General features: G+C 49.7%; 1 protein-coding gene across 4 annotated transcripts in view; it reads left to right on the forward strand.

Moving 5' to 3' along the window:
* Positions 1-12847, forward strand: part of FBH1 (F-box DNA helicase 1) — a 29623-nt gene that overhangs the window by 14387 nt on the left and 2389 nt on the right. Inside the window, exons 8-19 of one of the 4 annotated variants that reach the window (XM_061346846.1) lie at positions 204-295; positions 1583-1751; positions 2538-2766; positions 3603-3690; positions 4364-4450; positions 6712-6848; positions 7947-8046; positions 8194-8315; positions 9398-9473; positions 10275-10472; positions 11204-11329; positions 11886-11992. In XM_061346846.1, the coding sequence (XP_061202830.1) occupies positions 204-295; positions 1583-1751; positions 2538-2766; positions 3603-3690; positions 4364-4450; positions 6712-6848; positions 7947-8046; positions 8194-8315; positions 9398-9473; positions 10275-10472; positions 11204-11329; positions 11886-11992 (1531 nt within the window). Of the gene's footprint in view, positions 1-203; positions 296-1582; positions 1752-2537; positions 2767-3602; positions 3691-4363; positions 4451-6711; positions 6849-7946; positions 8047-8193; positions 8316-9397; positions 9474-10274; positions 10473-11203; positions 11859-11885; positions 11993-12847 lie in introns of those variants that run through there. The other 3 variants (XM_061346847.1, XM_061346849.1, XM_061346850.1) reach the window with 3 other exon arrangements.

Here is a 12847-nt window from a genome sequence, read left to right on the forward strand (position 1 = left end):
CTTTGCTATCTCCAGGCTTTTCTCATTCCCTGCTCTTCTCCTTTGCACAATAACCAAGTAGCAGTAGTGCCACCTTCCTGCTTGTGGGAGGGGATCGGTCGTTCCTTTGGCTTCCTTCTGCTCTTGCTTGGTGTGGTTGGTTTATGTGTCAGGATTTATGTCCTTCATTCCTTTCCCTCTGTGTTGCTTTCTGCTATTAACAGCAGGCCTGAGGTAAAGCTGACCCATGAACAGCAAAGGATTCTGAATCACAAAATTGAGCCTGGTCAAGTAGTGAAGATTGTGGCATTTGCAGGTAAGAGCCAAAACTTACAATGTAAGACTGAATGTGTAACCTCTAATCCTGCCCTTTTCCCCCCTGGCTTCTTTATCCAAGGAATTGTGTGGATACCAGGGGATTAACCCTACTTTTAATCAACAGAAAAACAATCAGAGCAAGCTTTTGCAGAGAAATAGGGATGGGAAGCGTGGTAGTTACTGCCGTTCAAGCTGGCTAAGTGTCTTATTCAGATGTGAAACTGAAACCAAGTGTCAGTGACTGCCCAGAGCAGCTTGTCAGGGAAGCCAGGAGGGGAAGAGCAGCTCCATGTGTTGCTGTTTTGCAGTGTTATTGTCCACAGGCCTCTAGACAGAGCCAGTCTGACTTGTTCAGATTTAGCATCCCTGTGGAAGCAGCACAAGCCTAGAATTCCTCAGCACTTGACACTGTTTTGGAAAGGGGAATTGGATAAAATCAAGGAAGTCTGTTTATAAAGAGAAGGAAAAGTCAATTTTCTCCTTCCACCTCCAGAGAGTTCCCTTTAAAGACACCACCCTGGGGGCTTGAAGCTTCAGGATCCTTCTCTGTAGGGGTCCATCAAAGGGTCAGTCTCACATCCACATGGGAAAGGTTATGGATGAGACCCTTGGTGGGTTGTTTCATGCTCTGGAATGCATCACCCAGGAAATGTAAAGGAAGTTGAGGGTGAGGTGGCCAAACCAATTGCTGAAAGCTGTTGTGGCAGTGGAGTTAGAGACATGGGAGCAATATACCGGTGAGCCCAGTATCTGTACCAGGCACTTTGGGTTTGTGTGGCAAGGTTTTGGTATTGGGGGGCTACAAGGTCAGCTTCTGTGAGAACCTGCCCTGTGTCTGATAGAAACACTGGCCAAGGCTGAGCCCATCAATGCACTCACTGGTAGCACCTCTGGGGTAATGTATTTAAGAAGGGAAGGGGAAAACATGCAGCCAAAGACAGGACTGAGAATGTATGAGAGAAACAATTCTGCAGACACCAAAGTCAATGAAAAGGGCAGGAGATGCTCCAGGTACCAAAGCACTGTCATTCATAAGAGCAATTTTAACATTCCATTTACCAAGCTGTCTCAGGATAACCAGGACCTTCTTGTATGTTCAGACTCCTGCGATACTGGGTGATAAAAGGGGGTTTTATTAAAAGCTTTTGGGATGAAGACTATAAGTTTTCAAAGCTGCTTTTGCTCCACAGCTTCTGATTTCACTGGAATAAACTGGTAAATAAACTCCCATTAGCTGCAAATAGCACACTGGATGCTTTATTATTTGCTTTCTTGTGTTCTTCAGGCTCAGGGAAGACCTCGATCTTGGTCAAGTATGCGGAGAAGTTTGCAGGTCTGCGGTTCCTTTACGTGGCATTTAACAAAGCGGTTGCAGAGAAGGGGAAAAGTGTCTTCCCCAGGAATGTCACATGCAGGACTTTCCACTCGTTGGCATATGGAAGTGTTGGCAAACTGTGAGTGGGGACTTTAGATTTCTTCATTGAAGGCTAATGGAGCAGGGAATACGCACGGCAGGAAAGGGAAGTCTGATTTTAAAGTAACCCTCCAGGACTTGAGGAAGCAAAAGTAATGGGGGGAATGATTTCTTTCTCCTGCTTCAAGCCAGGCTGTGATTTATGGTTTCTGAATGCTTTCAGTGATTTTAGCATTCGAAGGAGCCTTGGGAAACAGAATCATTGCCTTGCTCTGGCATAGAGTGCTGACACAAGCCCCATCGCTGGTTTGGGGGCTGTTCTTCCTGTGCTTATAGCCAAGGAGCACTTCACAGGGAGATAGAAGCCACTGAGAATGGCTTTTCCCCATTTCCCCATTACATTTCAGTGGTACAACCATGCTAAATGCTGGTTTTCTTTAGGGGAGGTGGTTGTTTTAACCTGAGTTATTCTAATGTAGCAGTTTCTGGCACATCTAAACTGCAGATGAGAGGGAAAATGAGCCACATCCTGGAAAGAGGGAATCCTCTTACCTGTCTCTGGAAACGCTGTAATTGCAGAGGGGAATGCTGGGAGTATCTCACTGGCTTCACTTTCCATCTATAAAATGAACAAGTTTGTGCTTTCACCACAAAATGCGTGCAGATTTAAAAGCAATTCCATTGCCAGGTTACAGTGGGTGTATAAACCAGAGCTCTACCTGCAAGTGTTAGTGTCCAACGGGAAGGAAACTGAGCTTGCTTTTCCACTAGGCTTTTCCTGTGTGTTTCAACATGTCTCTCTTGTTTTGTGTCATCTGTGGCCCAGATATAAGGAAAAAGGCAAGCTGAACTTCTCCAAGATGTCAGCTTATTCCATCAGTTCCCTTCTCCGGAACCCCAGAGGCCAGTCTCTGTTTTTAAGAGGGAAAATGGTCTCCCAAACCCTGGAAAGCTTTTTTGCCTCTTCAGATGAAGAGATCTGTGAAGAGCACTCTCCTCACTGGTTCAGAAACGCTCATGACCAGACACAACCCGTCAGTCGAGCAGAAAAGGAAGTGAGTATCTGGATGGGGCAAGACCGCAGGGGTTAGAAAGGCCTCATCTCTCATCCACATCTCTCCTATTTCATGGGTATTTGAGCTTCAGCTCTAAGAACTGACTGTCAAAACATGGTTATTCCATGGTTATTCGATGGTTATTTATGACAAATCCAAAGGAACCAGGGCCTCTTTGTTGTCCCTGTTTGCACAGCTGGCTTCTAGAGAGGTTGTCATTGCTGGCTCTGCTCAGTGCAGATGTGTCTTCCCTGCAAGGAAAAAGAGAGGAGAGGTTCCATGGATTTATATCAGTGCCTGAATGTTGTACTCTTACATGTGAAGCCAATAAGCATTTTTGCAGTCATTTGGATACACAGAGCCAAACCCAAAAGCTCTAATTTAGAGGACAGACATCATAGCAACAGCAAGCATTGCCATTGCAAACAGCACGGGGTGGCATTGTGGAGGAAGTCAGCCTTTCCACTCTGCACTGCTCATATCTGATCACATCCAATCCAGGCAGCAGAAACCCTGTTTGAAGTTGGTGTTTCTGGTAGGAAATGAATTGACAGCCTCAAAACCTTCAATACCTTGACGCTGTGCAGAGAAGCCAAAATAAACCCCAAGTGTGGTGTTGATGTGCAGAATGAGGGGGGATGCATGACATCAACAGCTGAGCCAGAGAAGTGCTATTCTCCTGTATCTGGAAAAGACTGTGTTGGGGAGAAGTTAACTGGTGGTGACACAGAAGTAGGAGGAGAAAGGCTGCAGAGAAGCCTTTTGAGAGCTCCTGCGCTTGAGCTGTTTCTCTGCTCAAAGCAATCTGTGCAGACCCTTCTGTTTGTTCTTTCTAGATCAATGTCAAAGAGGCCAAAGAGATTTGGCACAACATGAAGAAGCTGGATGGGGATGCAGAGAAGAAATACAAGATGACTTGTGATGGTAAGAGAGCACAGATGTGAATGTCTTCAGGTAAAGAGCTATTATAGACAATGAAATGGATTCATGCTGCTTATGGCTGGCTGTGCACCAGTGATGAGCATCAAAAAGTGCTGTTCTGTTGCCACTGGCTCAGCAGGGAGCTCAGAACAGGCCCAAAAGGAGGAAGATGTTCATTTATCCTTAGAAAAATGATGGGACTATTCAGGTATGGAGCAAAACCATACAAATAATATGTGAGACAGTGGGGAGCAAGTGCTAACAGTGAGTGTTCGCTCCTTACTGCTGCCAGCACATCCTTTCCTCTTGCTTGTCCTTTCCTCTTAGCATGTGTGCAGATAGTGCCAGAGGTACCTTGTGCTGGGGAAAACCATCTTCCCTGCCATCTCCTTTGTGCATTAGGATTCTGGGGTCAGCAGCAAAGCTGCCTTCCTCCAGTGCACTCACCTTGTTTTGTCTGGGTGTTGAGTTTCATCCTTCATCCAGCCAAGGCAGACAGAGCAACATCTGGGAGCAACAGGGATTGTTGCAACCCCTCCAATGTCATGCAAACTCCAAGCCAGAAATAGAGCCAAAACCATTCATTTCCTCAAGAAAAAGGGGATTTTTGTCTTAAAGGTCGTGGAGGTTTGTGATGGGAAGCTACCTGCTCACTGACATGCCTTGTTTCTCTCAGGGTATTTGAAGCTCTGGCAGCTCAGCAAGCCTCAGCTCTCAGGGTATGATGCCATTTTTGTGGATGAAGCACAGGACTGCACTCCAGGTGAGTGGAGACAGGAGACAGAGCTGCAGCCATCCTAAGCACTAAGAGAGAGGATGTTCCTGTGCTGAGGGCTGTGTGAGAAGTAGCACAGTTAAAAGGAAGTCTGCTATAACATTGAACTGACTTTTGCTGGATCCCAGATCCATGCAAATTCAGGAAGGCAGCTGGAAGAGCACATGTGCACCAGCTTGAGGGTTGTTTCCAGCTGCTGTGAGCATCCATGCATGCCACCCGGACCCTTTCACTATTGCTTTGCTGCTAACAGAGAAAAAGAGAACACAGCACAGGCAGGGACATGGTTTATTATGAGAGTGGTGAGACATTAAATGGTTCAGCTGCCAGAACAGCAGAGCTGCTCCATAGAATCCCAGCGTGGTTTGGGTTGGAAGGGACCTTAAGGCTGATTCAATTCCAACCCCTGCCACAGGCAGGGACCCCTTCCCCTAGAGCAGCTTGCTCCAAGCCCCTGTGTCCAGCCTGGCCTTGAGCACTGCCAGGGATGGGGCAGCCACAGCTTCTCTGGGCACCCTGTGCCAGCGCCTCAGCACCCTCACAGGGAAGAGCTTCTGCCTAAGAGCTCAGCTCAGTCTCCCCTCGGGCAGGTTCAAGCCATTCCCCTTGGCCTGTCCCTACAGGCCCTTGTCCCAAGCCCCTCTCCAGCTTTCCTGCAGCCCCTTTAGGCACTGGAGCTGCTCTAAGGTCTCCCCTTCAGGAGCCTTCTCTTCTCCAGGCTGACCCAGCCCAGCTCTCTAAGCCTGTCAGTGTACTCACTCTGCTTTAGCACCATGCTTTGAGCCTGAAGACCTAGAGATGCATAAAAAATGCAAGTCTTGTCCATGCTTTCTACCACTCTGGGGCTTCCTGAATCATGGCAGAAACCTTTCTGTACCAGGGGTACAGGGAGTAGCTCTTTGTTGCAGAGAAAGTTGAATTGGTACTGAAGGGATGTGAGCACACCAAACCATGTGCTAAGGAACAAAAGGGGGACAGAAGAAAGCCCCTACTCTCAAATCAGTGCAAAAGCTCCATCAGATCTCCCACTCATACTCTCTGAAGACCTGTCCTTGTGTTTGGCTGTGCTTTTGCAACTGCAGTACAAGAGGTTGCTCTCCCAGCATCGTGTGAGCCTTGGGCAGGCTTTGTTCAAGGCCCTGAAGGGCTTTGGGGTGTGTGCTGGGTCACTGTGCACATGTGCAGCATGGTCAGGGCACTGGGGATGCCTGGTGGTTTTGTGCTGGATTAAGATGATGCTGTTGCAGCTCCAGCCCAGGGAAGAAAGGCGTCAGCCTGTAATAGTGGGAGGGTGTTTGGCAGCTCCCTGTTAGCCGGATGCATCCATTTGCTTGTCCCCAGCCTGGGGTCTCCTGCAGCTGTGTTGTCCTCTTCTTAAATGCTGTGAGTCATCAGGCAACAGATACTAGAAACACAGAACCAACCAGGCTGGAAAAGCCCCTTAAGCTCATCCAGCCCAACCGTTCCCAGCACTGCCAAGGCCACCACTGACCCATGGCACTGAGGCCTCGTCTCCACGCTGTGTGAACACTTGCAGGGACGGTGCCTGCAGCCCTGCCCTGGGCAGCCTGTTCCAATGCCTGAGCACCCTCTGGGGCAGGAATTGTTCCTCAGCTCCATCTAAACCTGCCCTGGTGCAGCTTGAGGCCGGTTCCTCTTGTCCCATCCCTTGTTCCTTGGGAGCAGAGCCCAGCCCCTCCTGGCTCCATCCTCCTGTCAGGCAGTTGGAGGCAGCCATCAGGTCCCCCCTGAGCCTTCTCTTCTCCACACTGAACCCCCCAGGTCCCTCAGCCCTTCCCCATCACCCCTGTGCTCCAGGCCCTGCACCAGCTCCGTGCCCTTCTCTGTCCCTGCTCCAGCCCCTCAATGTCTCTCTTGCAGTGAGGGGCCCAGAGCTGAACACAGGATTCGAGGTGCGGCCTCACCAGTGCCCAGTGCAGGGGCACCATCACTGCCCTGGCCCTGCTGCTGCCCTGGTGCTGGTACAGGCCAGGATGCTGGTGGCTTCCTGGCTGCCTGGGCACAAGCTGCTCACATTCAGCTCCATCAATCCAGGTTGTTTCCCATGAGCAGTTTCCAGCTGCTCTTCCCCAAGCCTGGAGCTTTGCAGGGGGTTGGTGTGGCCCAAGTGCAGGACCCAGCACTTTAATTTGCTGCCTCTATAGGCAAGAGATGTTGTATGGTTCACTTCTGCTTTATAAGCAGATTTATGCTTATAAACCCTTTAATTCTCCAATGTTTTCCTGCAGCCATCGTGGATATTGTGCTGTCACAGAGATGTGGCGTAATCCTTGTGGGAGACCCTCACCAGCAGATCTACACCTTCCGAGGTGCTGTCAATACCCTCTACTCAGTGCGTCACACTCATGTCTACTACCTCACTCAGGTAAGATGAGCATCTACTGCTGTCCTTCCCTGGATACAGCCCTAATGCAATGGAATAATGCTCCACATCCTTTTTCAGCAGGCATCCAACAGCCAGAATCCTGGAGTCTGTCACTGTGGGGTGTTTGCTTTGCCTTGGGCTGGTGGCATGCTCTGCTGTTCACACTCTGCACTGCAGAGCTCCCCTGGGACTCTTAGTGGAGTGATTCCATCACTAGGAAAGCCACGTAGCTTGCAAAATGGGCACTGGGCTAAAGACCTTCATGTATGGCTTGTTTCATAGAGTAATGGAAGAGTTTGAGCTGGAAACAACCTTAAAGCTCCTCCAGTTCCAACCCCTGCCATGGGCAGGGACCCCTTCCACTGGAGCAGCTTGCTCCAAGCCCCTGTGTCCAACCTGGCCTTGAACACTGCCAGGGATGGGGCAGCCACAGCTTCTCTGGGCACCCTGTGCCAGCGCCTCAGCACCCTCACAGGGAAGAGCTTCTGCCTAAGAGCTCATCTCAGTCTCCCCTCTGGCAGGTTCAAGCCATTCCCCTTGGCCTGTCCCTACAGGCCCTTGTCCCAAGCCCCTCTCCAGGTTTCCTGCAGCCTCTTCAGGCACTGGAGCTGCTCTAAGGTCTCCCCTTCAGGAGCCTTCTCTTCTCCAGGCTGCCCCAGCCCAGCTCTCTCAGCCTGGCTCCAGAGCAGAGCTGCTCCAGCCCCTGCCCATCTTTGTTACCCTCTTCTCAAGGGGAGCCCCTCTTTTCTGGCGTAGCTCTCAGCTCAGCTGAGTGGGCAGGGGGGGATGTATCCTTCTTGCTCACATTGCCGGTCAGTTACAACAGTGGGGTCCTATGAGAGATAAAGGAGTTGGGAGCAGAGGTGAATTTTGCCCTGTCTGCTGGTCCCATCTCACAGCACAGCTCCTATCTCCTTGGGTGTAAGGTTGAGCAGGATTTCTAGGAACAGTGAGGAAAGGATTTACGTGCTCTTTCTAAGAGAAAGTAAGTCCAGAAGGTTGGTGGGAATTGCAGAGTTCCATATATAGCGATACTTGTCTCAGGTTCTAACACGTTCTTCTGCTTTTTCCTGCTGTTTCCTTCATTTTCCCACGTAGAGTTTCAGATTTGGGCCTGAAATAGCTTATGTTGGAGCAACCATTCTGAATGTCTGCAAGAGGATCAGGAATAAGACGTTAGTGGGTGGAAACCAAAAGGGTGAGTTGTGTTGGTGCCTCTGAGCTCAGTCAGCTCCATTCAGTGATATTGAACTGCTCCATAATAAAACGCCTCAGGATTCATCCTGATCTCTGATTTACTTTGGGTTCAGATCCCTGTTCTCTAACTGGGAGTTTCTCCATGCAGGTGATGTGAAAGGCAGCATTGGAGGGAAGATGACGTTGTTATCACGAAGCAATCTCAATGTGTTTGATAATGTTGTGGCACTCACTGGAGAAGACAGACCAGTTAAAGTACACATGATTGGGGTAAGGGGAGATTGCCAACCTGACTTCCAAGTCCCCAAGCCTGTTGGCACTTGGAGCAGTGACACCTACAGGAGGTTTGAAATAGTTTGTGGCTGAGCTGCTTGTGGTTTAAAACTGATATTCCAGGAAAAAGCAGCAACCTGTTGTGGATGGGGAGGAGTCTTGGTGCAGCTCTTCTCAAGTCTGGGCAGACAAGGGCCTCTTTTCAGGCCCATGGGTCTCCTTCCATCAAGCTCAGATGAAACAACAGCAGATCCAGTTTGCTGGGTGGGACTGGGGAAGGAGAAGAGGGACAATGAGCATTTCAAGCTCTCATAAGGGACAATGCAACAGTTGAAGCTGAAGGTGTCATAGATGCTACAGAAAGCTGTGCTGTGCACGTTGCTAACTTCTAGCCCTGTGGTGGTCTGCTCCCTGGCTCAATACACACAGGAAAACCAGGACAAGTTGGAGCACCAGCCTTTTTAGTGAAGGAAATAGGGATTTTCAGCAGTGACAGATGTTAACCCCTTGAATTGCCAAAGCAAAACCTTTGGTTTCAGCTTATATTGAAACTGAATCATTTAAAGCCCATTGAGCGAGGTTTATCCTCTTTGCATGGACCATCGCTTCAGGTCAGAGAATGCAGTTGTGCCTGGAGCTGGCTTTCCCCATCACTATAGAGGCAACAGGCCAGCAGCATCTATGGCACAAGAGCTTCTAAAGCTCATTTTAACAAAGCTAAAATGCCATTTACAGAGCTAAAATGCCCCCCAAATTAGCTTTTTTTAATGAGCAAAAGAGAAAACATGATAAAAATATATTTGAAATACCTTTGAATATAAAGTTCTGCCATAGCTCCATGATAATGGCAGTCAGTACATGTGGTGTTCTCTTCTTGCTGTCCATCTGTCTGTCTGCAGACTGGGCTGGAGCATTCCCTTTGTGATACAGCTCCAGGAAACCAGCTCTGCATCTTCATCACATTTCCCTTATTCCCCCACTTTTAACACCAGTAACCACTGGACTTTGCTTTCTTAGCTCAGATTCTACACAGCACCTTTACTCCTATATATTAAGGTTCCATTACTGGGTTTTTTTAGGGGCTTCATCGTTTTGGCCTGAGGAAAATCTATGATCTTTGGAAGCTCAGTCAGCCTGTGAGTGAACGGAGACGATGTGAGTATGTCCTCACCCTCCTTTGTGTGTGTGTGTGACCCTCCAGCAGTGGCTTTAAGCTGAAAGAGGGGAGGTTTAGATAAAATATGAGGAAGAAATCTCTCCTGTGAAGCACTGTCAGTTTTCCACTGAAATGGAAATAGAAAATCATGGAATGGTTTGGGTTGGAAGGGAGCTTAAAGCTCCTCCAGTCCCAACCCCGGCCACGGGCAGGGACCCCTTCCACTGGAGCAGCTTGCTCCAAGCCCCTGTGTCCAACCTGGCCTTGAACACTGCCAGGGATGGGGCAGCCACAGCTTCTCTGGGCACCCTGTGCCAGCGCCTCAGCACCCTCACAGGGAAGAGCTTCTGCCTTATCTCCAACCTGAACTTCCCCTGTTTCACTTTGAACCCATCACCCCTTGTCCTATCACTCCAGTCCCTGATGCTGCCCCTCTCCAGCATCCTTGTAGCCCCCTTCAGACACTGGAAGCTGCTCTGATGTCTCCATGCAGCTCCTCTTCTCCAGGCTCAACAGCCCCAGTGTTCTCAGCCTGTCTCCATAGAGGAGGTGCTCCAGCCCCTGAGCATCCTCGTGGCCTCCTCTGGACTTGCTCCAACAGCTCCATGTCCTCCTTATGTTGAGGACCCCAGAACTGCACACAGTGCTGCAAGTGGGGTCTCAGGGGAGCAGAGTAGAGGGGCAGGATCACCTCTTTAAATATTAAGTGTAATTCAACTCTGAAACGTTATTAGAATTTAAAGCTCTCATTACACGTGTCTGTCGAACAAACTCCTGTCATCTGCTCCTTCTCTTTTCAGTAAACCTGGTAATAAATGACTCCTTCATCAAGAAATGGGAAGGAACTCGGGGCTTCTTTGGCTTAAAGGAATATGCAAAGCACGTCAATGACAAAGAGCTGGAAACAAAGATTGTCATAGTGGAGAAATACAGAGAGCGCATCCCTAAGCTGGTGGAGCAGATTGAGAGGAACCACGTGCCACACGAAGCCGGGGCAGGTAAAGCCAAGCTGTGCCTTTGACAGAGGAGCAAATCCAGGGCTTGTTTTCAACACAGCATCAGTGCTGAACCCCCCTCGTTCTGCAGTTTGGGTCAGATTGGGCTTTAAGGGAGAAGGGAAGTTGAAAGAGCAGCTTTTGGCGTGCACGTGTGACTGCAGGTGGGGTTCAGTGCAAGGAATCTGCCACCAAAGGCAGTGTGCACTGGGATGTTGTGGCTGCCCCATCCCTGGCAGTGTTCAAGGCCAGGTTGGACACAGGGGCTTGGAGCAAGCTGCTCCAGTGGAAGGGGTCCCTGCCCGTGGCAGGGGTTGGAACTGGGTGAGCTTTAAGGTCCCTTCCAACACAAACCAGTCTGGGATTCTATGAGTATTTCCTATGGTGGGAAAGCCCTAGGACTTTGGGATTCCTGGTGCAGTTGCCCTGCAATTTGCTGACTGAAACTTGGGACAAGGCAACCAAGTGAAAAATAGATCAAATAAAGAGCACTCCTGTTTGGAAGTGGGAGCCAGGCTGCTGACAACCGGGCATCTTCCTTGGCAGGGAAGTTGTCTTCTGCAGTCTGCATTCCCATAGAGGTGCTTTGCTTCTGATTTGTATTTGGGAAGAAGTGAAGTGAGTGCAGAAGGGAATCATTGTGTTTCACTTGGTGCTTTGTAACATTGAAATTCCATTTGTACTGCAGTGCCTGATCTTTATTCCTTCTTGTTCCCCACATGTGCTGGTCCCAGATTACATCATAGGGACTGTCCATCAAGCCAAAGGCCTGGAGTTTGACACGGTGCTGCTTGCAGATGACTTTGTGCAAGTACCAGCTCTCAGTGGGAGATACCAGATTAGAACTGACCCCATTATTGGTAAGGGAACAGCTTGGTGTGGTCCCTATCCTGATGTGGAAGTGAGAAGCAAGCCTGTGCTTAGCAGTGCCATCAGGTGCCACTCTCAAGGGATTATTGATCTTGTAGTTTCCTTCACAGCAAGGTAGGAGTATTCCTGTACTGAAGCTTGTAGGCTTCTAGCAACAGAGAAAGACCAACTCCATGCTTGGGGAAGGCACTGCTTTCCTTAGGTGCATGCTTTGGAAGGGCTGGTCTCTTCCCAGCGAGCAGAGAGGTGGCTGCAGAGGGAATCTAGAGGTGGAAAAGCTCCTCCAGTGCCACGTCTGTGCCTGGGAGATGGGAGAACACACACCAATGAGCTCCTTCTCATGCAGAGTCCTCCCTTTGCCTGGAGGGAGGAACACGGAGCAAGGCAGGAGCTGTCAGTGGTGTTAGGAGCTGCACAGCAAACACAGCAGAGGTCCTGCAGGAGCACCCAGTGTCCTTGCAGAAACACCAGCTGAAGTGTTAGGCTGAAGGCAGAGCTGTTCGTTCTTGTGCTCTAAAGCTATTGCTGCTCTTTCCTCCAACCTAGACATGTACCCTGAGGATGAGTGGAACCTGCTCTATGTAGCCGTGACACGCGCAAAGAAGTATTTGCTCATGTCCAAGTCCCTGAAAAACGTTTTAACATTGGCTGGGGTAAGTGAAATTGCTCCTAGGTAAGCAGGTCAAAGGAGGGGATCCTGCCCCTCTGCTCTGCTCCCATGAGACCCCACTTGCAGCACTGTGTGCAGTTCTGGTGTCCCCAACATAAGAAGGACATGGAGCTGTTGGAGTAAGCCCAGAGGAGGCCACGAGGATGCTCAGGGGCTGCAGCACCTCCTGTATGGAGACAGGCTGAGAACATTGGGGCTGTTGAGCCTGGAGAGGAGAAGCTGCGTGGAGACCTCAGAGCAGCTTCCGGTGTCTGAAGGGGGCTACAAGGATGCTGGAGAGGGGCTCTTCATCAGGGACTGGAGTGATAGGACAAGGGGTGATGGGTTCAAACTGAAACAGGGGAAGTTCAGGTTGGATATAAGGAGGAAATTCTTTCCTGTTAGGGTGGTGAGGCACTGGAATGGGTTGCCCAGGGAGGTTGTGAATGCTCCATCCCTGGCAGTGTTCAAGGCCAGGTTGGACAGAGCCATGGGTGATATGGTTTAGAGCGAGGTGTCCCTGCCCATGGCAGGGGGGCTGGAACCTGATGATCATAAGGTCCTTTCCAACCCTGACTATTCTATGGTTCTATGATTCCTGTTCTCCTGTTTTAATAAAGTTCAGAATTCTTCAGCAAAGATTCAGCATCTTCCCAAAAGTGATATCAACTTGTGGGCATGTTTTCGTGTTTGGTAGCACAGTCATGTGGCTCTGCATAGGTGTTTGAGAGAGATGTTAGGGTTTGATGTTGGAGGGGACAGTGTGGTAGAGGAGCATAAAAGAGGATTGTCACCAGGTTCACCCTGATCCTCAGGTCCATGCTGACTGTGGACTCTGCCCTGCATGTGCTGGCATGGA

Source organism: Neopsephotus bourkii, unplaced genomic scaffold, assembly GCF_033783945.1.
Source record: "Neopsephotus bourkii isolate Nb327-2 ecotype Australia unplaced genomic scaffold, CSIRO-AGI_Nbou_v1 NB_281, whole genome shotgun sequence".
Taxonomy (NCBI): domain Eukaryota; kingdom Metazoa; phylum Chordata; class Aves; order Psittaciformes; family Psittacidae; genus Neopsephotus; species Neopsephotus bourkii.